The sequence below is a fragment of the Rhododendron vialii genome, chromosome 3a (assembly GCF_030253575.1).
Source record: "Rhododendron vialii isolate Sample 1 chromosome 3a, ASM3025357v1".
In the NCBI taxonomy this organism is placed as follows: Eukaryota; Viridiplantae; Streptophyta; class Magnoliopsida; order Ericales; family Ericaceae; genus Rhododendron; species Rhododendron vialii.
This window is the reverse complement of record NC_080559.1, coordinates 31,901,879-31,925,867: the sequence shown is the minus strand read 5'-3', so window position 1 is coordinate 31,925,867 and position 23,989 is coordinate 31,901,879. Positions and strand designations below refer to the sequence as shown.

The following is a 23,989-nucleotide window of genomic DNA, read 5'->3' as shown; positions in this document are numbered from 1 at the left end:
TCCATTGGGGGGTCAAGGGTCAATCTTTGCCAAGCAGTTAATGATTATTTCTTCTCCCTGAATGGGGTTATTTCCTTAAATGGGCTATCAGTGAACTTGTATGATTGTGAGCTTATGTCCCTTCTAATGTAATTCAGATACTTTCTTCCACCGTTTGAAGGGAAACAAGAAAAAGAAAATAGGTTCGATAAGCCAACAATGCAGTGCCTTAGCTCCATAGATACACAGCTAAGTGCAATCTTTTGGAGTATTCCATGATGTCACATATATACTAGCGAGAAGTTCAATAGACTAGGAGACAACTATGGAACTGTGAAATTTGGGTGCAACTTGACAGTAATTCTGGTAGCAACGTATGTTATTCAGGGAGGGATTCTGATTGATTTGTACACTTACCATCTACTCTTGTTACCGTGACATCTTTGGGAAGAAGGAAAAAGTTAAGACAACATTCGATACAGAGAACAAATGTAAACATCTCTCTACAATACTTGCGATTGTCCCTGCTCCACGCTTGTCAAGAGGGTTCTGCTGATTCATGAGACGGTTGATTTCTCACCACTGTTAATACGCTTGTCAAGAGGGTTCTGCTGATTCATGAGACGGTTGATTTCTCGCTACTGTTAATACCTTCTTTTGTAATTCCAAATTTGACATCCGTTCGGCCTCCAACGCTCGCTCAAGCTTTTTAAGCACCCACCAGGTGACATATTAGCAAAGTAATATCATAGAGAATCCAATTTAGATTGATTCTACACGCTAGCTTAGTATCGTAGATAATGTAGAGCATAAAACAGAGAGTACCTTAGCTGCCCTGGTACTCCATTCCCCTAATATAGCTCTCAGCCTCTCATTCTCCTCTACGTACTGCTCCAGCAATGACATTGAAGTTTAACAGCATAATTTAAAGAAAAAAGGAAACAGCATGATTTAAAGAAAAAAGGAAACAGCATGACACGTAGGAACTTAATGCATTGATGATTTTTTGGTGGTGAAAATTGTATAAATGCAAATTTAGGGTCTCTTCCAACCATAATACATTCATGCATAGTGATTCCCTCCACTGCGGAACCATTCTTGGCGAAATGATTGCGGGGCTATGGCCAAGTGTTGACTTCCAAGACATGGTTCTTTAAATCATTATACACATAGTGATTCCCTCCACTGCAGAAACATTCTGGCTCCGTTCAGTTGTCAGGAAAGTGTAGGAAATGATGGGAAAATCAACTTTCTCATAACTTTTGTAGTGTTTAGTTGCCAGGAAAGTAGTGAAAAAATGTTCTTAAGTTTTCTTGCAAGATTTACTTTCTTGCAAAAGTGATCCGGCCAAAAGCATAGGATTTTGCGGGAAAATTTTTTGCATTGTGGGGCCAAAATAATTGGAGGGCAAAAAAAAAAAAAAACGAACGACGCCAATATCAAAAAAAATACGAATTAGGTTCTTAGAAAGACTTCGAAATTTACGTGAGCAATAACAATTTGGACTACTGTGATGCTTTCTAAGATAATTGTTATAGAAAAAATTAGTAATTGATTTTTTTTGGAAGTATTTATTTATCTTATCATTAGTCTTCAGTTTTATTTTGTACTTACTAATCATCAGTTTATCAATGAGTTTTTGTATCGGTAACTAATCAAGCATAGTTATATTTAGTTATTATCTACTTATTTTTTAAGCTTCATGTTAAGGTTTTGCATTAGATAAAATACATTTTCCGATATGTGTTAGTTCTCAAAGTTACTTTTAGCCATGGAAAATAAAGAAGTTTCTCTTAAGTGTCTTTTTCCGACAAATGAACCACTAAATTTTAATTTTCCTGCAAAAATTTTTTGTCAAATGAACACTCACAGGAAAATAGATTTCTTTTTCCTTTACTTCACTTTACTTGACTTTTCCTGAGAATAACTTTCCTGTACAACATTCCTGGCAACTGAACGGAGCCTCTAGGCGTGATGATTGCGGGGCTATGACCAAGAGTTGACTTCCAAGACATGGTTCTTAATTATTTTGCAACTATAGGGTTAGTTCTGTACTTCTGTCAAGAGTTTTCAGTTCAATTCAGTGCTCTCCCCAAAGTAAAAAGAATGGAAAAGCCCAACAGCAGAAGATGGGATAACATATTCCAACTGCATTTGGATGCAAGGCTGATGCCCTATATTAAGCTTCTTACCACTATGGAAATCAAGTGAAAAAGTCTTCAAATGCAGAGCTCTGACCGAAAAAATAAAGAATGACAAAGGTGAGAAAGAGGCTGTTTTTTCTTCTTCTAGGTTTTCTTCCCGAAGATCGGGATTTCTCCTAGCCTGTGCTCCTTTTGTTCTTATTTTCTCAAACGCACAAGAGTGAACCTTTTTTTATCCTATAGGTTACCACGGCAAGATCATTAACAAATGTCACTCAATAATGCTAGCAAGATACCTGATTATTGGTAGTCCGAACACACTGGATCTCAGAGTCCCTCTCAGCAATTAGAGATCGAGCAAGCCTCAGCTCAGATTGCAGTTGATTCATCTGAATGTGAAAATATTTCTCAATAACATACACTCAGACAAGAATGCTGCAGCATAGACTTTCAAGTTAAAAAGCAACCATAGAACTGGAAATGTCACTTCAAAGAGCAAATTAATGGGAGAATAATAAGGGATGAGACTTGTTTCTAGGTTGGGATTTTTGCAAGTCAGAGAGAGAGAGAGAGAGAGCAGTTAATAGGCATCCAGTATACTTGTACACAGGGATACTGTATAACATTCAACTCTTTCTCGAGCAACGTATCAATATGTAAAACGTCATCATTCTTTCTAACATCCTAAAACATTCCAAAATAAATCACTCTAACTACTAGATTCATTACTTCTTCCACACAGAAAGATTTTTTATTTTTTTTTGTGATCCGCGAAAAGGCCTTCCACACAGAAAGATAACACGCAGTCCTTAACTGGTGCCATCTCTAACCACGAATACAGTTTTCTGCATGATTTTATGACCGCATGATAGGCTACACTAATCCTCTATAGATGCTGAACAAGGAAGGGTAACACGCTTGAAGAGTTCATCATAAATATGATCTACATGATGATTGTCCTCGATAACGATATCCCTTTTGGCAATGAGCAAATAAAAGGTTAGAATCTTGTCACCATTGCCAAAAATTCTAATTAAACCTACGTGCAAAACAGTATATCTTCGTACTAGATATATAGACTGTAGTAATGTGGGATTGGTTACTTGCATACGTTAGCAGGAATCTATCTTCATTTGTTAATACAACAGGTGTCCATGAAATCTGTTACACTAAGTGTGATTTTGATGGTGTTTTGATAATTGTACTTCACTGTGATTTTATCGTTGATTATCTTTAACACAAAATATGTGTATTACATTTGAGGCTCTACATTAACCTAGATTCACAAACTCTATGTGCCTATCATTTGATTATATATTTGTGACAAAATATTCAATTTTATAGTGTATTGGAATTCAGAGAGTGTTACATTAATATATTAAATCTTGTGCTCTGAAATGTTTTTACAATAACAATTGAGTTGTAATTCATGTGCTTAATATTTGATCTTATTGTTAGAAATGTTTGATGTTGAGTAGTTGAGTATTTGACAAAATTGATTTCATTAAATACATGGTTAAGATTATCTTGTTGAAGTTCTTATTCAACATAAATTAGTCTTTATGATGGTTTAAAATTGGCCCATGAATAATCAATTTGTCAAATATTACTTGGCCCAAAACTCATTTTAGATTATGGCCCCTAAGAATTTCTTTCATAATTAAACCTTTGGCCCAAAGATCTTCAGAGCCCAATAGGCCCGAATCTTTTTTACAAGCGGTCATTGGTCATCCACTTTGAAACTGGTCATCCACATTGCAAAGTGGTCATCCTCTTCTTCAAGTGGACAACCAGTTTCCCATGTCGTCTCTCATGTGGTCGTCCAATCTACTGCTCTTTCCGCCATTGTAGAATTCTAAAGCTTCACAGTTAATACCCTTTGGCTATATAATCGTGTGGTTTCTGGGAATTTAAAACCCGATTTCCTCAAAGAACGTTGCAAATCCACATATTCGGCGATTCAACTCAAAGTTTATATTTGCAATTAAGTAGGACCAATATTTGCAGAAAGAAGATTTTCAGCACAAAGAATTGTTCCAACGTTCAAATAAGTTCAGCTATAAAAAGGAAGACCTTCTGCAAATGAAAATCACCAAGCACAACTCCAGAGCAATACAGAGCAACATTCACTTCTCACATTTCATTTAAATATTATCACTTTGAGAGTTTTGAGAGCAAATTTGTGTATTCACTCTTTCTGAGAGCTATCCAATTTCACAAATTCTTTTCAATGGTTGTATTGAGAATTTCATAATTCTCAGTGAGTTTGAGGTCTAGTTATAGAATTGGGTTTTGTTTGGTAAGTCAGAAAAATAGAGTTTGGGAGATAAACTCTAGCGGTTCAGCTAATTCCTTGGAATTCATTGCAGTTGTAAGATTTAATCGGCACCGGAAGCTGGTTGATTGATTGGTAGAACAGAGACTCCTTAGGCCAGTGGATTAGGTTGAGCAGTGAACAAAACTCGGACCGAACAGCTATATAATGTGCATACCGATGCTCTGGACTATCAATGAAGGAAGCATGGTAATGTACACATAAATTGAATTGGGTCAGCCATTCAGCTTTGATTTAGGAGCATGGTTCCGCAGCAAAACAGGAATAGGGGGGCATTGTTTCAGTGGTATTTTGAGAGCAGCCACTTTGTGCATATTGTCAAAGGTTAGGTCTGTCTCCAATCCTCCCCCGTCCATACCCCCAATGATTGGAGACTACATGGGTTATGTTGTTGTTGTCTCTCCCTTAACTCTCAGTTTTCTGTCTATTGCTAGTTAATTGACATTTTTTACCGCACAAACGAGCCAAACTATTCCTAGTTATCCTTCACTTTTGATCTCCAGTCTATGGTTGTCAGCCAAATTAATTTGACAACTGTTAAGATGTCAGAAAACTCAAGAATAAGTGCATGAGATGAATTTGTATTGCGAGGCCATCATACAAGTTTAGAGCCATAAATAAGAAGCGCGCAAAAACTAACAAAAGTAACAGAGAAAGGACAAAAAGGAATCAACTAGAAAATGATGAACTATTCCATAGCATAAAACAGTGTTAGTAACTACCTCAGTGCAAACAGTGCTTATAGTACAAAAAGGACGCATCTACTGTGGTAGAAAATGAAGTATTACCTCAGCTGAAAGTGTTCGTAATTCTTGATCACGAGCTGCTAAAAGATGAGCAAGATCAACCTGCAACCACAGCCAGTGGAACTATAATATTCTAACCATTCCACTAGTACAGTTCCTCCACAAGATGAAAAACTCAAGAAAGAGGAATAACACAGAAACGGAAAGAAAAAAGCAAAGGAAACACACATTTGAACTGAAAAGCAGAAATATACATGGAATGAAAAAGCTTGCAATCTATAATCTAGACTTTGTTATGGTGCTAAACAGGCCACCTCAGCAAGTCATTATGAAAATCCACCATTTATAGTTCATATCCTTTCGCATCAAAACAATATCCCAATAGTTGAACCCACCTACAGCTGATGGCTATACTACACGAGTAATGATTAATACAACAGCAAGATTTAAATAATTTGGCGAAAAAAGGGAAAGGAAAATTAAAAATAGAAATTGACAAATTCTGGTGAGATCATATCAAATAAGATCCTCTCGGATGTTCCCAGGAATCGTGAAATGTGGCTTATCATAAGAATTCTGGGCATAGGACAAATTTTCCATCCCCTTCCAGCCTTCATGTGATATAGCACCAGCTTCCACAGTGGTTTCACTAACAGAAAAGAATTACAACATAGCGAAAACAGAAAAAATAAAACCAAAGAAGAAGGAAAACTAGAACAAGATATTGCATATTCTGACTTCTCTACAAGTACCAATTTACATTTTCGCAAATTCAAAAAACATAATTATATATCTAGGATCAGTAATACCTGAGGGGTGTTCCCATCATTTGACCGTTCATATTTGCTCAAGGATTCTTGCAATCGAAGGATCTAAAAATGGTACACAAGGTTACAAAATTACAACTAATGGATAATCAGCTTTTACCATGACTCAATATGCATATTGGAGCATGTAATTGCTCAGAGTCTACAGTGACCCATAGCTGAAGCATCAATTCCAAAACACAATCAACAGCAGCTACGTACAATACAGCTACCATCAATCGAAATCGTCAATACCTCCTCACTCAGAAAGTGAAGGTTTTCTCGTTGATATTGCAACAAAGCCATCTGCTGATCAGCAAGCCGACCACCATCATGATACCTGGACTTGCAAAACAAATTATGAATATCATCATCTAAAGAAAAATTATACTCCCTGCCTCCCATGTTGGTTGTCCTGTTTTTGACTTTTCCATGTCCCAAATTGTTTGTCCAATTTTCCTCATTTACCCTTCTTTCAAGAGTTGGAATGGCACGTCAACTTGGAGGAAAGGACATTTTTTTAAAAAGTTCAAGGTTTTTAAGTGTAATGATTGTGCTCCCAGCTCCCTTATTTGGTTTGATTCCCCAAAATCGACAAACAAGTTAAGACAGAGTGGTTCGAAATTACAGGTAATGCAATTGAGAAATACTCCTACTGGAATCCAAGTAGGTAAAACAATAGCGCAAACAATCAGCACAAAACACAAATTGGTAACAGGTTCATGGAGCAGCTTGACTGCAGTACAGTTTCTTCATTGATGTCAATTGTTACAAACAAAAGCCAAAGTAGTTGTAGACACACTGAAAAACAACTATTCCAAACAAGAACAGAGGTTTCTCATTTATCCCTACCTCAAGCCTTCCAAAGAACTTGATGGCTGAAGGGGAGAATATAATGACTTCAAAACATCAGGCTGAGAATCCAATGAGTTGTACTGGTATATGTAACCTGCAAGCACCAAGGTACTAATTAAAATAATGTTCTAGCAAGAAGATAAACTGAAGTAACGTCCTTTCCAAGTCCATAGCAAAACCCTTTCCTCGTAGATCATTACTCATCTTCAGAACCACTTTGGCAACAAAGATCAACAAATTACATCCAAACTGCAGAGTAAGTTTAGGAAATTTTCTTTACTGCTGAAGAGATGAGATATATGTTGATTTACAGAGTGTCAAATAAGAGCACAAAGAATAACAAATTTACAGGAACAAAACAGGCCCAGATTAACTTCATTGAGAGCCAAACGAAAGTTGGCTGGTAGCTATCAAAAGCAAGACACTGGATCGGCTCTTATAATACTTTCTGCTTCAAATGGGGGGTATTTTTCTTTATTTCTTTTTAAACTTAGTTGGAACAGTTGTGAGATTTATTTTCAGTTGTTTTTGCAGCCACTTTGTGCTGCAGAACTTGAACGAACTTCTGGAAAAAGACTTGATGGAACTTTTCCTTGGCAAACAAAGGTACTAAAAGCTAGTTCAGAAAACATAAGAGACGTGTCTAATACTTTTAAGCTCCACAATATAGACTCCAAACAAAAAAATCTCCCAAGTATTTATGTGTAACTCACCTATATATGCACTCATGAAAAACCCAGCACACACTACTTCAATCAGCATTATAATCCTGCAGTTTTTGCAGTTAAGCAAAAGGTAGTCAGCTAACTGTAACCCTAAAAATCAAGCTTGTGAACTTTAGCTCTGGAGCGGCATATTGTCAGCAGCTTTAATTTTGGAAAAACCAATGCAATCACGACCACCTTAACAGATTTGACAAAATTTCTCAAAACTCCATGACAGCAGACATTGCAACTTACAATGACATCTGTAACATTAAAGAAAAAGGCTGAAAGCAAATATTTGTTGTCTCAGCTCTATTTAATTTTCCTCTTTAAGATATCTATGGCTGCATTTCTGATCGTGTGACCGGCAGAGGATTCAATCTTTTCAATAGGAGTACAGGACTGCATATGCATGCCGTACAGTGTAGGGCTAAATGGCACGTAATGAAAAATTCAGGCCATTTAAAGGAACTTCATGTATTCTTCATAAGCAAGCATGGCCACCATCCACCTAAAATGGCATGAAATGAAAAATTCAACATGCCAGTGTTGGGCTACCACCATAATGAAACCATATTATCTCAACTGGTACCAAAACTAGAATTAGCATCAGAGGTAATTTCATAAAGAGATCAAAAGATTTGTCTCCTATTCGATAAACAACAGGAATCTTTGAGCTAGACCCAGATGAAAACTTTCTTAAAGGGTTTAGAAGAAGAAAAAAAATAGAGGTCCTCATTCTCAGACTTTAACAAACAATAAAACTAAAGCAGATTAACTTCTCCAACTATTAAAGAATGTGTTGCCTTCATATGCATTCCTAATAAGACTTAGAAAATATTTACTGAAAAACTTAGCATGTCCAAGATTATCTCCCGTAAGGTGCAATATACCTTCAGGAAAGGTGCCTATTATGTCCTCTTTCACAATGAATTTTTTTCATACCCCCCTATATCTGTTTCACGTAAATGGCTCCTTCTCAGATCTAGGATGGACAAGATCGTTTTTGCATCCAATGGATTCCTTGGTACTGGCTGATGAAGCACTATCCAAGGCATCAACATTATCTCCTACTGGATGTGGTGCATGCAGATACACATGATGTGCAAAGGGGTAGGTGGTTTTCACATCATGAGATAAAAGTAAGGGTGTTACTGGGAAGCACATCAAAATCCTCAATACAACTCTTGAATTAGTTGGGACTGGAGGCTAAGGAAAATATACCACAATGACAGATTCTCAAACGCCAAAAGTATGGATTTCGCAGGCAAATCCATAAATAAGAATCACCAAACGGAACTACTATAATAACCTCAACGTAAATTCAATCTGAGAAGCCATAAAGGCTGCAATATCAGACGAAATAGAGACATTTTCATCCTACCTTCAAAGGAGAAAGAGGTTCACTTTTATACCTTGGGGTGTCCATAAAGGTTACCTAATGCAACCATGAGAAGATAATTCTCAAACAATAGACAAAAATGTTTCCACTATCTCACAAGACAAAGCAAAACAGCGACTGCAGAAAAATATAATATTACGAAAACTCAACAAACAAATAGAAGTGTATGTGTGTGTGTGTGTGTGTGAGAGAGAGAGAGAGAGTGAATTGGATGGGCACATAATTCAAAAAGAGAACAATTAAGCACCAATAGGCATATTGTGTATGGACCTGAGCAGGACGGAGATTGAAAGGATACTGATATGGGGCTTCCACACCATGACAAGCAGCATTGCAGCAGTTCCTAGAGATGAACCAACATTTACGAATTCTAATAAATACTATCAATAAACAATGTTCATATTTAATTATGTACTTGTATGTGCAGTCAAGCATGAGAACAAAGGTAAGACCTCCTGTAAGTAAAACAGCATGAAATAAGTACCTTTATTGACTACTAAAAAGGGGTAATTGTATAACAGTGGACAGTGGGGCAAAAACCGCCCAGGTCATGGAGTAGTTTTTAGAAAATTCATCCAAATATGGAAAGAGGAAAAATATTTCCCAATACATGGAGAGGGTCACCTGAAAAGACAATTAGGCCCCTCATGAAAAAACCCCTAAAATCAGTTTTCTTTCCCCCTTTCCCATGAGTACGTTGCCCACCTCCTCTCTCTATTTTTCTGCAAATCGAAGGCATTATTCAGAGAGAATCCACTCTGAGCTCGATTCCTCCACCCCCACAGTACTGCCTTTGATTTGCATAAAGAAAATGGGTGACAGTAGGAGTATTTCAAAGGAGTATTCAAAGGCATTATTCACATATTCGTTCGATTCCTCCACCCCCGAAGCCCTCCCACCCCCCGCTCCGCAACAGCGCTGCCTCCTCCTCCGCCGCAACCATATTTCTCCAGCTCAGAACCGGGGTGCCGGATCTCGATCTCCGACCCTTACTCACCAAGATGGCCCGCTTGAACTTCTAGTTCTAGAGCAGGAACAACGTCGTTGCAAACATCGGCGAGCATCTCTTCTTCCGGATTGAGAAGCTGTGATCTAATAAGGGGCGGAAGCGAATGGATTTGTTTGGGGTCGTACTATAGTGGATTCTCTCTGGACAAAAGAAGCTCTGTTGAACGGATCCTAGTTTGTACCCAACAGTTCAAAATTAGAGCTTCAAACTGATTTTTTGGGAGTTGCCAACTAAGTTGCCCCGTGTATGAACTTAAATTGTCCTGTGTATGAACCTAAGTTGCCCCCTAAGTTGTCTCGTGTATGAACCTAAGTAGTCCCTAAGTTGTCCTGTGCATGAACCTAAGTTGCCCCGTTTATAAACCTAAGTTTCCTCAGAAGTTGTCTCGTTTATGAACCTAAGTTGTCCCGTGTATAAACCTAAGTTGCCCTGTTTATAAACCTAAGTTGCCCCAGAAGTTGTCTCATTTATGAACTTAAGTTGCCCCACGTATGAACCTAAATTGCTCCGTGTATGAACCTAAATTGCCCCTGATTCAGGATAGGACGGAGGGGTATTTTTGTCTTCAACACCATGTCTTGGGAATTATTGTTCTCCTTTCCATGACTGGGCAATTCCGAAAAAGTAGTCCATGAGTGGGGAGTTTTTTGCCCCTCTTACCACTTAAATGCAATTCCCCCTAGTAAAAAAGGACTAGCAAACAAAAAGCCATTCTTTTAAAGCAAGAAATTTTAAATCCATCAATCACTCAAACTATCTTAATTGTTCACCGTTCAAGTACAAACTTCTTCACGATAAAGAAAAATAGAACTTTCCTGAAGCAGAGTACAACACAAAATCTGATAATACAAAAAAAAAGTACACCGCAAAGTAAGCCTTTGCAACATTTGATCATCTTCAAATAGATCATCAAATTTGTGATGATCAAACAAGTAGCATGCAGCATTAGAGTTAATACCAAATTCCAAAAGAAGTTGGTTTCCCTACATTGTCAACTGTACCAGAATTACAGGTGACTGACAAAAGAATTCGAACAAAACCAGATTATGTGGTTGCAAAAATACAAGACTAAGATAAGTACCATAAGCAGCGGCGGCAAATGGTAGGCGAACAATATGCTTTAACTTCTGGCTGAAAACATAGTAACCCTGCAAAATGTCTAATCCAATTAAGCAAACATAAACCTGGAGGATTAGAGATTCCAAGAGCAATACAAAGAAGCCGAAAGCAAATATGATAGATAGTGTTACAATTTCTAATGGATGCATTACTACCATCAAGTACCTTACAGGCCACTTGAGCCCTCATATATTCAGGTCAAGAGCCAAAGGGGATACCATGTTCCTACTAGTGCTATCATCATCTAGAGAAGAAGAAGCATGCAGTAAATGACATTGAAATAGTACCCGAAAGATAAAGAAACCTCAAGAACGTTCTAGTTGTTATCCAGTTTGTATGTACTCTATTTGATTATAGTCTATGACATTACCACAATAGGTACCATGGAAAGACCAGAGTCTTCTATACATAAGTTGCGAATTGTCACCTGCACTTTTTGAGTACTGTTATTCTGTGAAGCATTCAACTTGAAACCAAATAGCATTAATTGGAGGGGCCCACAAGGTTCATCTACTAGTCTGGGAGGTCTTATTTCACCATAATGGAACAAGCTCTAACAAACTAAGTATGCTGTAGCCAGTAGACTACGTAGGTATTATATTACACCTGTTCAAACATTGCTATTAAATTTAACGCAAAAGTAGAATATTTGGACACAAGTAACTGGAATAAAAGTGGCAGGAACCTAATATCATGATCACATGGAGCACATTTCGCATTTTGGAGTGCTAGAACACAAGAAGGAAGCAGTAGCATAATAAGCATGCGAAAACGACAAGGATTCTCATGTACTTCGCACTCGGAAAAAAATATAGGAATCTCTAAGTTGCATTCAAAGAAAGGTATTATATTGCACCAGCTCAAACATTATTATTACATTTCACGCAAAAGTAAAATATTTGGACACAAGTAACTGGAATAAAAGTGGCAGGAACCTAATATCATGATCACTTGGAGCACATTCAACATTTTGGAGTGCTAGAACACAAGAAAGAAGTTGTAGTATTGATGGATTTTAGGCACAACCTCGAGTAAGACAGACAATTACTAAAGAATATGCAGGATAAGTATCTTCGGAGAAGATGAAAAAGCAGTGTTCTAAAACAAGGAATTAATCGGTGATTAATAGCCGATTAATCACTGGCAGCGACAGGGCCTATCCGATTAGGTCCGACTAACGATTAATAGCCGATTACTAATAAATATGCACCGATTAATCGCTCGAAGGTGGCCGACCCCCCGACTAATGCCTAGTGACTTTTAGAACATAGTGAAAAAGTAGGGGAAAGTACCTGCAGCCGTATTTTCTGGACTTGGTACACCAGATAATGCTGAAAGATGCCTGAAAACGGAGTAAATGCGAGGACATGAATAATTAGAACCATAGAAGTGCGCAGGTACTCCACACCAAAAAATGGAAAACAACAAAAAAATCACTATGTAAGTATTATATATAAGTATAATTCAAATATAATTTAATTCTGATAACACGAAACAGGCTCTCTGCAAGCGGGATAACACATGGTGAGATACTCATCTAAGAAAGTGAAAAAACCCATGGATAATCATGTGTAAATAGGGAGGATTCCAAGAAAGAGAACCTGTGACAATCAAAAGAATGACACCACAACTACAAAGCAATGGTGAAAGTAACGACTGTATAGAGTGAAAGATCCATGGGGCCGCCGCCGCCAAGATAGCATAACCTGCCTAGATGAAAGAAACCCAAAAACACAAAACAAATTTAGCAACCAATAAGAAATAAAAACTGGAAATGCTGTTATGCCATGCCAATAAAGTCCCACAGAGATGATTCTGTACTTGCCAATAAAAGACTGTATAAAACACTTCCGACAATGCTTGTAGGCTTCCGATGACCAAATAGGGGAGACTCGTGCAGTATGTCAAGGAACCTACAAATCAACCATCACATTGATCAGTAACATGGTAGAGTATTAGCAGAGCCTTTCTGATGGCAAAGGTGCTTAGAGACGAGATGCAGAAGACAAAAGCTACTACATTTCGCATACCTGCAATGTGGAGATATAATTTAAACGCACCATTGCATAACGGGATATACTCAACTTTCCATCCAACACCACGTAACTTTTTGGGGGGGAAAAACAAGTGACAGAGAGAGGGGCTAACTGTACACTCCAACGACCATTGAGTTGGATGTTACCGCGGAGTCAGTTCCCACTGACTATTTGTTTTCTATTAGAAGATATCACAGCAGGCTAAGAGTACTTCAAAAATTAACCAAAGAAACAAACGAGTCTTTCGCAAGTTTCAGTGCCCCTGCCACATTAAAACTACATCCAGTGCCCATACTAAACTAAAACTATTCGCAACTGCCTTGTATGAAGCCAAATAACCACAAGAATGAGTAGAATTCACTAGAAATCCAAGGAAATTGAACAAGTTGAGAAAATTAACATCAAGTGAACAAGGAATCAATGTAAGCTATATTTTTTCCTATTATTGGCTCAAAAACCTAAACCGTGCAAATACTAATAACATCAAGTGAACAAAGAATCAGGAATTGACAAGAGAATAGCAGATTCCTATAAATTCGCTAATTGTTCACTCGCCGATCAGTAACAATATGCAGTACATTATACACGTATGCACGTAAGCGTATTGTATATATATCTGAAAAAGATTCTACTGCACAAAAATCGTACATGGCGTTTTCTTCAGCAGATGGGACGTGCGTAGAGGCGTGTCTTTCTGTTGCCATCTTCTTCTTCTTCTTCTTCTAGGGTGTTTGAGTTTTTCGAAGCAGTTAACAGTCTTCGATCGAGAGAATCCGTAGGTCAAGAGCCATTGGAGAATCGGTGCAATCGGAATTTGGGAAGGGTTTTGAAGTTTTGGAAGAGCAGTGAGCCCCAAGTCTGATTCGATTAGTTTCCAAACCAGAAGTAATTTTTTACTCCACTTAGAAAAAATCTCTCGTTGAGAAAAAAACAAAAAAAACAAAAAAAATTAATGCAAAATTAATAAATGTGAAAAAAAAATGAATAAAAATAAAACAAAAGGCCAAGTTGTCTTTTTTTTTTTTTTTTTTTTTAAGAAACTAGGCCTCAATAGACTGATACAGCGCACAATCTGAAATTAACCAAGCCCAATTTTAGCTTCATTTCTCAAACCGACTGCGAGCCAACTCGATAAGTTAAATTATAGTTAAAATATACTTTAATTCACGTAATAATTCGATTTGATTTTTTTAGTAATGAATAATTTGGTTCAATTTATAGTCCTAAATGCTCGAAATAATTTTTTGCATACGAAATCCCTTATACGTCGAGACCATCTATAAAAGGTTTGAATAAATTTAAAAAATTAGCAAAACCAAGAATAAAAATGAATATGTGGGAAATTTATAACTACTCGAATGTATGACAAAGTACATTAGAATGCATGATAATAATTTTAAGCCAAACTAATGCACAATATTTGTGGAATCCAAAATGAAATATTAGTTGCAAAGATTTGAGATCTATTTTTGGGATTCAAAGTCACTTTCTACCGGTGCCAGGGATGGCAATTCCGGCCGCCCCGACCCAACCCGTCCCGTTCCCCGCCCCAAATGGGTAGGGGATTCGGGGATTATTTGGGGATCGGGTAGGGTATGGAGATAATTTTTAAAAAAAAGTGGGGAACGGGTAGGGGGTGGATATGAGGTAGTACCCATCCCATCCCCGCCCCACTAGCCTACTATATATAATACATAATTATATATATACACACACACACATAAGTTAGGGACTTAGGATTTCTGATCCCCGCCCCACTAGCCTACTATATATATAGATAAGTTAGGGTTTTCTCATTTTCCAGTCGCCACTCTAAAGACTTACGTCTCCAATCTCCAGCCCCACTAGCCTACTCGTCTTGTTTGTTAGAAACTATTTTTATTTCAATTTGGTTTGTAATGCACTGTGGCAGCAACTATGTGACTGTTTTAATTTAAATTTGGTTTATAATGGCACTACGACAGCAGATGTAACTATTTTCATTTTGATTTGGTTTGTAATGGCACTATGACAGCAACTGTGGCTATTTTCCTTGGCATTTGGTTTGTAATGGCAGCATAGATTATTATTTTTTTTTTTGAATTTAGTTTCTTGGTTCGTATTTTATGGCAAGTGACTTTTTTTTAAAAAAGTTTTGGAATCTTTGGATCCCCGGTTCCTCACGGGGATCCCCGTTCCTCGTTTGGGGCGGGGATGGGGAGGAATTTGAGTTCGGGGATAGTGGTATCCACCCCCGACCCTCCCCATTGCCATATCCCTAACCAGTGGTCTTCTTCTTCTTCTAAATCATTTGTCACTAAAACTAAATTATTTGTTGTTGCTCAATATCATCTAGCATGTAGCCAATTTGTGTGATTTTCACTTTTTTTTCTTTATAAATACACTCCACTTCTGGTCTTTTAGTAAAAAACTTACACATTAAAGTTTCACCAAAGAACAAAAAATAGAGTGCATTTGTCAAAAAAGGGAGTTTGAAAATCACTACCCTTCTGTAAATGTTTCAACCGTACGTGTTATGAAAACGTTTGAACCATATTCAGCCGTATTAACATCCAGATACACAAAATATCAGCCGTATAACTTGCGTTTTCTTTCCGGTAAAAAATATCAGCCGTATTGACGAGAGGTAAAACATAAAGGATTCATGAAATATAGACAAAATATTCTTACACCCAGCAGTGACACCCTTGGAAATTTACCAAGGATCTAGTGCATACAACAATAGGTATACTTGGCCGGTTCTTATTTGTACATTGAGCCTGAACTATCAACACTACAACAAGACCCTTGAGCTTATAGATGGGAGACAAACTACATTCCAGATAGAAGCAAGACAACATAAACCAGAAATCTCGTGAAAGAAGACATCGCTTCCTCAAACAGCAGTCAACCAACAATGGGGTATGATGCACAAGTTGCAACGCCTGCATTCGAATTTTAGCATTAGTCTCAATTATCAAAATGGATATGTTTTGCACATCTCTTGTCCGGTAAATCCACTAGAAATATTTAGCATCTATCTACAAGATAGTAAGACATGGCCCAACCTAGCATGTGCAGCTTTTGTTAATTTGTACAGGCAAAATGAGCAGTAAAAACCTACCACACATGTTTTTCCCCATCTCCATCTTAAAGTAGCCATTGTCACCCCAGTCTTCTCCCCATGAGTTCTTAATGAGCCAATACGAGACACCATTTTCAACTCCATATCCAACTGCAAGAACAGCATGATTCACATCCTGCCAAATACAGCAAATGAAAGTAAGAACAAACTTCAACATTTCAAGTGTATTCTTCAGTTTGTTTATAGTTGCTATGACACACCCCTAAAAGCATTCACGTAAGCACGTCGATATAATTGACATATTAATCATACAATCACATGGGAGTTGGAAAAAATGAGTGACACCGGAGTGTAGCTTTAACTCGGTACGAGATAGATCCTTGATGAGAGAATTCATGGCATCCTATGTCCTTAACAAGAAGGAAATATATAGAAGATTCTGGATGATGCTTTGATTTCAGGACTCATCAAAACTCTGTTGCAATAAAAATGTTGTAAGCTATTTCAGGGACACAATGCGTCCAATTAACCAAGTTACCAACAAGCAAGACTACTTGTTACAAATAACGTGAAAACGTTAGTGTTGAATAACCTTGTAATAATCTCTCTCCCTCCTACACTTATTTTCAGGCTTCTCTTTTTTCTTTTTTCTGTGTCTGTTGGGGCAGGGCACCAATGCGGTACTGTAGTCAGGTGAAAAGATGAAGTTCAAGCTCCTAGTAGTTCGACATCTGTGGGACTTGACTAATATGTTGGAGGTTCATCTAAAATACCTTTACATCTCAATAGGGCACTTTGAGACATTCATTGGAAACACTCACCATCGGAGTTGTGCCACATGAATCGCTGGTGTAAACTCCATCCTTGTACAATCGGAAACCATTCACCACTTCAAATGCCACACTCACTGGACGAACGAACGCCACTGCATGCTTTAGTTCATCTTCAGCACCCTGTAATTACCAAATAAATAAATAAATCTTCAATTATTAAGGTACTTCTGATGTCTGAATCAAGTAGAACAGGGATTTAGAGTTTCACATTTGGTTGATGCAGAAACCATGAGTGACTGATAATAAGGCCGCTAAATCAAACTTGACTGATAGACCAGCTCAAGAACTGCACAATTCTATTCACAAAAGGCCTGTGGAGCTGAATTGGGCAAAACCATAATAATCCTAGCTTGGTTAACATGCATTCTCAAATGTCAGATCAAGTGACGCTATGATACCCTAGGGTATGGTTACATCTCTAGTAGCTCTACCCACAGCCACCAGAAACCTTTTGACCAGTTCTATGCTACTTGAAATCGGAAAGAAGAAAATCCGTCTATTTTCTTACCAGGGTAATGTTGACAGAGTCGAGAACCTGGACACCAACGTTTTCAGAAGAAAATTTGCATTCACCATCTTTTGCAGTATACGGGTAAGCTTCCTCAGTGTCAAGGCCGCCATTGTGTTTTATGTACTCAAAGGCTTGGGATGGCAACCCACCACTGCAGCCGAAGTTATTAAAGGCTCCTGCACAGTCCACAAGCTGCTGCTCTGATAGAGAGACTTCCTTCCCAAATGCCTGCCTGTAAGCTGCCTCTAGAGCACCTGTGGTGCTACAAGAGAGCAAATATTTGGGTTACAAACACGATGAAGGTTACTTCTTAATTTAGGTGTTCCCATTTCACCGAAAACTGCTGACTCAATATACACATATCCAACCTGAAAGTCCAGCAAGAACCACAATGGCCTTGATCTTTTACTGGGCTGACTATTCCTATCTCTCTCCAATCTTTCTGTAGTACAGAAACAGAAACTTATAAGACGTGGACAGATAATCAAAGTAACAAAGCAAGAGATAAAGTTTCATTGAGTGATAGATGGCTATATGTTAGTTCTTTTAATAAGCACCATGATAATTATAAAGCTCCTGCATTCATTGGGTACATCTTGGCAAATGGCAAAATTTACAGAGGCTCTGCATGTATATTTGGTCTAAAGTTCTCTCACATGCATCCACCCAAAATTGGTGTAAAATTTTTTTGCTGCAGTACTCAAAATCAATCTTATTCAAGCAGTTCAAAATTCCAATTGCATGTCATTAACTGGTGAACACTCTACACATGAACTATGATGCTTAATGATAGACAACTACAATAGAATGTTTGTTGGTGAGAAAAAAAAGATAACAGCTGCTCAAGTAGGTAGGCCTTCCACGGTAGACCAGTAGACCAGTATGAATTATATTTTTGGAGGAGTGATCCACACTTTCCAAACAGAATTTCTTGTTAAACCCACCATTTCAGGGGGTACCATTTGTTATGCAGAAGAAATTTTGTGATTCACAGTCTATGCATCCAATTAGTTTTTCAAAGCAGAAGGACGTACCATTTCAGGAAGGAGATCGTCAGTGAGCTTGTGATTGCCCTTTTTGGTGGCAGAACAGTTTTGAGCGGCTCCTAACCTATGTCTGTGGAACTCCTCCCAGGTCCAATCAGCAAATTCTGTTACCGTAAAAGATACAGAATCAACAAAAGAAAGTAGAAAACCAACATTGGAATGTATTTTCATTTCTTATTGTACTGTTTTCATTTTTTTCCCCTGGTGATTAATTAAAATTGTTAACCAACATTGGAATGTATTTTCTTTTCTTATTGAACTGTTTACATTTTTTTTCCTGGTGATTAATTAAAATTTCTTCGCCGTTCAAAAAAAAACCCATTGGAATGTATTTTCTCCACCGTCATCTCAACCGGGAGTCACAAACTGGTTTATAACAAAATAAAAAGGAAGATCAAATAGTTACCAAAAAAAAGGGACATCAACTATGCAAAACTCATGCTAGAAGACCATATGCTCCCATCTGTATATACAGTTAGGGTACACTTATACGCCTATCTATTAATGTTAAAAGTAACGGTACATATACACACATTTCTATCTATTACTATAATAAAGGGAACACCACTGTTGATGTGCATGGCAGTTATGAAGCCGGCTCACACTTCTATTTTCCCAAAATACCCCTTTAACTACCTACAGAAACTGCCAAATAGGGGGAAAAACTGCTTCTACAGTTTTTTTCCTCCCCTCCTACCTACATTCTCAACCCAGATTTCATTGCAAATTAATCTCAATATTTTCATCTTTCCGTCTTTGCATAACACAATTTGCACACGCATCACATATTCCCAGGCATCTAGTATAAGGAAACAGATAGAAGTTTAACAACTAGATCAAATAAAATAATTAGCTAGAAGACAAGTAAGGTAACTCAATCACCGAATATAGCCACAAAGAATAACCAACAGTAATGAACTATGAATTTCAGCATTTTTTTTTTCCTGAGAAACCATTTGCCATAGTTGAAGAACTAAAAACCAGCAAGTTGCAATACGTAATAGCAGTTTGAAACCACAGACCATAAGCAATGACATGATAATTCCATTAACAGCATTTACACAGTTTAGTTTTTGTATATACATATTTTTGGTAGTATGAATAGATGTTCATAGAGAGAGAAGGCAGAGTTTGACTGACTATTAACAGCCATAGTGTAGGAAAGGCCCTTTCTGTTATGAGATTTGATTAACTTCAAGTTCTCAGAGAAAATCGAGAACCGCAGCTTCATTTCCTCCTCAGTCTCATAGCTCTTCCCATACCTGAAAATTCACAGTTCACAGAACCACAGTATTTAGGTTCCCTTTGGCCTCATTTCAGTATTTTATTCTGTCTTTTCTGGTTTTTTTTTATTGGATTTGCGTTAAGCTTTTTGGATTTAATATTTCATCTTGCGGGAGAGGAAAATCTAAAAACAAAAATTAGGACTAAAATGAAAACAAAAGACACAACAAAGAAGTATGAAATAACCGTCTTTTAAGTGGTCTCAAGGAGTTGGCCTAGTGGTCTTAAGGCTTGGGACTTAGGGTTGCTCTCTTCTAACGTCTCAGATTCAAAACCTCTCAGGTGATATCAATTTTTTTAGGGCCAGTCCATACGAAGCTTTTTTCCAAATTTAATTGAGCTTCCCGCAAGTCGGTGATGGGATTGGGTCCCAAAATTAGTCGAGGTACGCATAAACTGAGTCTCTGACCCGAACACTGAGTTATCAATAAAAAAAACTGAACTATTTTTCAACTTGGGTCGATCTTGTATTTTTTTTTATTGTCTCATCGAGAATAATGATTAACCACACACAAAAATTGACGAACAAATAAAAGAAAATTCATTAAAAATACACTTAATAGCATCTGTCTTTGAGAGTAGATAACCAAGTCTAAATGAACTCCAGCCGTGACGATCGGACGAAGAACGAAAGGTTAACAAATTACCTGTGGGCGAAGCGGGCGAAGGAGAGAGCTTGACGGCTGTAACCGACGACGTTGACGACAGAGGTCTCGAATTCGCGAAGAACGTTAGATACGACCGTTCTGATAGGGTTCTCCTCGTCGAAGGTAGAAGCGCCGGCGACGGCGAGGAGGAGGAGGAGAGAGAGGGAGAGGGAGAGTGGGGAGCGAGCCATGTGATTCTCTCTCTCTCTCTACGATGGCGGTTGGGTGAGTGGAATTTCCAATGCGGGAGGGGAGGGAGGGAGGGATCCCGGAGGATTGGATTGGGTTTCTTAAATACAGTAGGAGGAGAGAGAGATTCGTGATTGGCCTGTGGTTGAGATTCCTTTGGGGGGATTTTTTGTCACTGGAATCGTGTTGTCAGCTCCTGTGTGGTTTTGATTTGATTCAAACAAAGAGACTTTTTGAGAGGCTCCGGAGTCAGTTCGGACTAATCTCAGCCGTTGATGATGCGTAGTAGGCCCACGGGGTTGGCTTGCTTTTGTTGAAAAAAATACTACTCCCTTTTTTTTATAACAAAAAAAATTACGAAATAACTACTCCACTTTTAGGATCCAAATTCACTGGAGAGATAATAAATGAATGGTTCACATTTACTTCTCAGGACATCAGAAGCATTTTTCTGCATCGTATAGGCCTCAAAGGCTCAAATGATCAAGAGGCCATATAAACCTATTTTGTGCTATTCTTAAAGTGAGAATTTCTCATTTTGAAAGAGAATTGATTTTCACATTTTATTTTTTGATAACCACACACTCTTTTTTAGATCTTAGTGTTAAAAGTGTATGCATTTTTTTTAAAAGACAAAAAAAAAATATGTGTATATCAAAAGGGGAGTTTAGAAATCACAATTCCCTTTTGAAAAGTGGAGTTGCTTATTTTATAAATTCTAACATGAAAAATCAAATGCAATGCAGTATAATTTTTTGAATGGCAAATTTTTTTTATTAATCTTTGAATTTGTTACAAAAACTAATAAAACAAGGGGAACGACGTCATATTCATAACAAAATTAAGAAGTAAGAACATTCATGTGCCTAGTCTGGGACCTAAACTCTTGATTGAAAAGGAATTAACCAAAGACACCCATTAGGACAAAAGCAATGCAGTAGAAACTGGAAAACTTGGGGTCAAATCATATTTTAATGAAAGAGAAATAAAAGCGTTCAATCTCTAGGAACGAAGATTATTCCATTTCGGTTAGCTATCAATATCCGATGAACTTAATCTTTTTTACATGGATAATAAATAAAATCGATAACAATAAAATTGCAGTGAATTTAATTTTGCATCATATGATCGGGAGAATTCGATTTTGCGTCATACGAGGATCTACATGGAGGTTGTGACATGAGAAAAGGATCCAGACCTCCATAAAGGGACTAAGGCCCCGTTCCGGAAACGAAAATAAGTACTTATTTTTTAAGAAAGCAATGTTAAGCTAAAAAATCATGTGTTTACGTAAATAATTTTTCTATAAATATGGATCTTGTTTGATAGATCTCATTGAGATCTTTTATACGGTGAAAAAAAATTGAAAAATAAATTTTCATTTATATTATTTTTGAGTTTGAAAATGTGAAATAAGTACTTATTTTTTACGAAGGTGTTCTGGAACGGAGCCTAAGGATAGTGAATGATCACTTATCAGTTCTGGAGATGCTGTTCCCAAAAAAACACATGAAATGCATTCGAACTATCACCATTCTCAATTAAAATAGGTAGTATTTTTTACGGTACGTTAGCACCGTGAACAACTTTAACACTAATCTTAGTGACCACTTCCAATCAGTATCAGATAATGCTACTGTATGGACCTAGCTGGAGATTACTTGTACGACAAAAATTGCGACTATTTGTAGTACTGGAGACGATAATGACGTCGAATGCTTATTCGCGAAATGCTTGCCTGTTCGAAGATATTTATTATTGCTCCTACAACAATAATTTTTTTTTTTGGCACGAATTGTTCCTACATTTTTTTTTTGCCAACATCGTATACTCAATGGGAATTAGCAGAGTGTTAGTAGGTTAATTTTTGGAGAAATTTCAAAAGTTATCCATAGTCCTAAAACCCAAACGGCCACTGGGCTTGAAAACTGACCTTCCGTATGGAGAGGACGGGAGTTACCAACTGGGACATAAGCATGAGCCCATTGGTTCCTACAGTTTGATTGGCCCGTCTAGAAAAATATCCTTTTGTAAACCACACGAGAAGGACCATCACCAACCTTAATGGCTGCAATCAATCTATTTGTCCATTTCTATTATCATTTTGGAGGCTTTCGAATTATTCTATACTGGTATGTTACGTGCCATTAGGTGAGGACAGAGGACCTCATTGTAATTACATGGTGTGCATATGCATTATTACTAAGAAAACAACAAAAAATGTGATGGAAGGCATGACAAAAGTGGTGGTGGGATCTTTTGAAAAATCAAAAGAAGGCAATGATCAGTTTCATGTCAATTCACATGATGCTTCTTCTTTTTTTCTTTTTCTTTTTCTTTTTTATCAGATTTAGTTCGTTTTGAATTTTGAGGAAATTTTTTGAGAGATATGAATAGAGAGATGGATAGAGAAAATTTATTAGATATCGTGCGCATGAATTTTTAGTCCCCGAAAAACAAACAAACGAGCACAAACGACTCTGGCTCGATGCATGAGTCATTTTGGGAGGCTCATGTTTTGAATAAAAATCTAAGAACAAGTCCACTATGCTGGCACAAAAACGAAACACACCAATTGAGTGCTCTATTGAATGATTGCAGGTACCTCTTGCAGCAGTTAGGGGAATGGAAGTGAAATATAGTTTTCGGGAGGGCAATGTATGTGCGGACCGATTGACAAATTTCGGACCGCAAATGGACGTGGGGATTCATGTTTTAGATAATATGCTTAGGGACAGGGGGTGTGTGTTGTGCAGCTTCGTGCTGCACAACGTGTTGCACGGCCTTCGGCGAGACTTTTCCGGCATCGGTCCGACGATCGGAGACGTTTACCGCGTAGAGCTCGTCGAGTTCTAGATGAGAACCAAAAATCAGTTCGATCGAATATCGTTAAGGGTCTCATCCGAACATATATAACTTGAAAAAAATGGATTTAGTGGTTTTGATCCAGTGTTTCGTATCCATTAGGATTCATTTTTTTTCAAGTTATATATGTTCCGATGAGACCCTTAAAGATATTTGATCGAGCTGATTTTTGGTGCACATGTAGAACTCGACGAGCTCTACGCGGTGAACGTTTCCGATCGTCGGACCGATGCCGGAAAAGCCTCGCCGGAGGCCGTGCAGCACGTTGTGCAGCACGAAGCTGCACAGCACGCACCCCCTGTCCATATGCCTAGTTGTATTTCTATTCAATTAAGGGCAGATGCCTAAAGGGTTGCATACCGTAGACTCATGTACTCTTCTAATTAGTTTTTATTATAATTCCCAGTTTACCAAA

General features: G+C 37.7%; 3 protein-coding genes and 1 pseudogene across 7 annotated transcripts in view; 2 read left to right on the top strand and 2 right to left on the bottom strand.

The window, feature by feature from the left end:
- The window catches only part of LOC131320023 (small ribosomal subunit protein uS14z/uS14y/uS14x-like), an 86,208-nt gene that overhangs the window by 16,637 nt on the left and 45,582 nt on the right, over positions 1-23,989 (top strand). The window lies entirely within an intron of this gene.
- On the bottom strand, positions 308-14,022 carry LOC131320012 (protein FIP1). 4 transcript variants are annotated; one of them, XM_058350532.1, is made up of 15 exons: positions 13,784-13,992; positions 12,921-13,012; positions 12,701-12,805; positions 12,392-12,441; positions 11,062-11,128; positions 9,242-9,314; positions 7,579-7,634; positions 6,863-6,959; positions 6,266-6,350; positions 6,014-6,076; positions 5,247-5,306; positions 2,420-2,512; positions 805-867; positions 563-684; positions 308-503 (listed from the first exon to the last, which is right to left on the bottom strand). In XM_058350532.1, the coding sequence occupies exons 1-14, from the start codon at positions 13,837-13,839 to the stop codon at positions 577-579; spliced, it is 1,068 nt and encodes a 355-aa protein (XP_058206515.1). In that variant the 5' UTR covers positions 13,840-13,992; the 3' UTR covers positions 308-503; positions 563-576. The 4 variants fall into 4 exon arrangements, with proteins under 4 accessions (XP_058206515.1, XP_058206516.1, XP_058206514.1 ...); XM_058350533.1 differs by having other exon boundaries at positions 308-559; positions 619-684; XM_058350531.1 differs by having other exon boundaries at positions 308-684; positions 13,784-14,022.
- LOC131321501 (small nucleolar RNA snoR100) lies at positions 4,632-4,719 on the top strand (annotated as a pseudogene).
- LOC131320011 (thiol protease aleurain-like) lies at positions 15,763-20,907 on the bottom strand. Of its 2 annotated transcripts, XM_058350530.1 has the most exons (8): positions 20,521-20,907; positions 19,730-19,851; positions 18,578-18,693; positions 17,912-17,985; positions 17,541-17,805; positions 17,021-17,152; positions 16,239-16,374; positions 15,763-16,059 (listed from the first exon to the last, which is right to left on the bottom strand). In XM_058350530.1, exons 1-8 carry the CDS (start codon positions 20,709-20,711, stop codon positions 16,022-16,024), a joined length of 1,074 nt encoding a protein of 357 aa, XP_058206513.1. In that variant the 5' UTR covers positions 20,712-20,907; the 3' UTR covers positions 15,763-16,021. The 2 variants fall into 2 exon arrangements, with proteins under 2 accessions (XP_058206513.1, XP_058206512.1); XM_058350529.1 differs by having other exon boundaries at positions 15,763-16,374; positions 20,521-20,906.

What these genes read in the sequence shown, in the direction of transcription:
- LOC131320011 (XM_058350529.1), bottom strand. Translation starts at nt 20,711, where the DNA reads ATGGCTCGCTCCCCACTCTCCCTCTCCCTCTCTCTCCTCCTCCTCCTC. An exon ending in TTCGCCCGCTTCGCCCACAG is followed by an intron (nt 19,852 to 20,520) that starts GTAATTTGTTAA and finishes GTGAATTTTCAG; the next exon opens with GTATGGGAAGAGCTATGAGA. An exon ending in GGTTCTTGCTGGACTTTCAG is followed by an intron (nt 17,806 to 17,911) that starts GTTGGATATGTG and finishes GCTCTCTTGTAG; the next exon opens with CACCACAGGTGCTCTAGAGG.
- LOC131320012 (XM_058350531.1), bottom strand. Translation starts at nt 13,839, where the DNA reads ATGGCAACAGAAAGACACGCCTCTACGCACGTCCCATCTGCTGAAGAA. An exon ending in TCCAGAAAATACGGCTGCAG is followed by an intron (nt 11,129 to 12,391) that starts GTACTTTCCCCT and finishes GACATTTTGCAG; the next exon opens with GGTTACTATGTTTTCAGCCA. An exon ending in ATTTGCCGCCGCTGCTTATG is followed by an intron (nt 9,315 to 11,061) that starts GTACTTATCTTA and finishes GTTCATCTCTAG; the next exon opens with GAACTGCTGCAATGCTGCTT.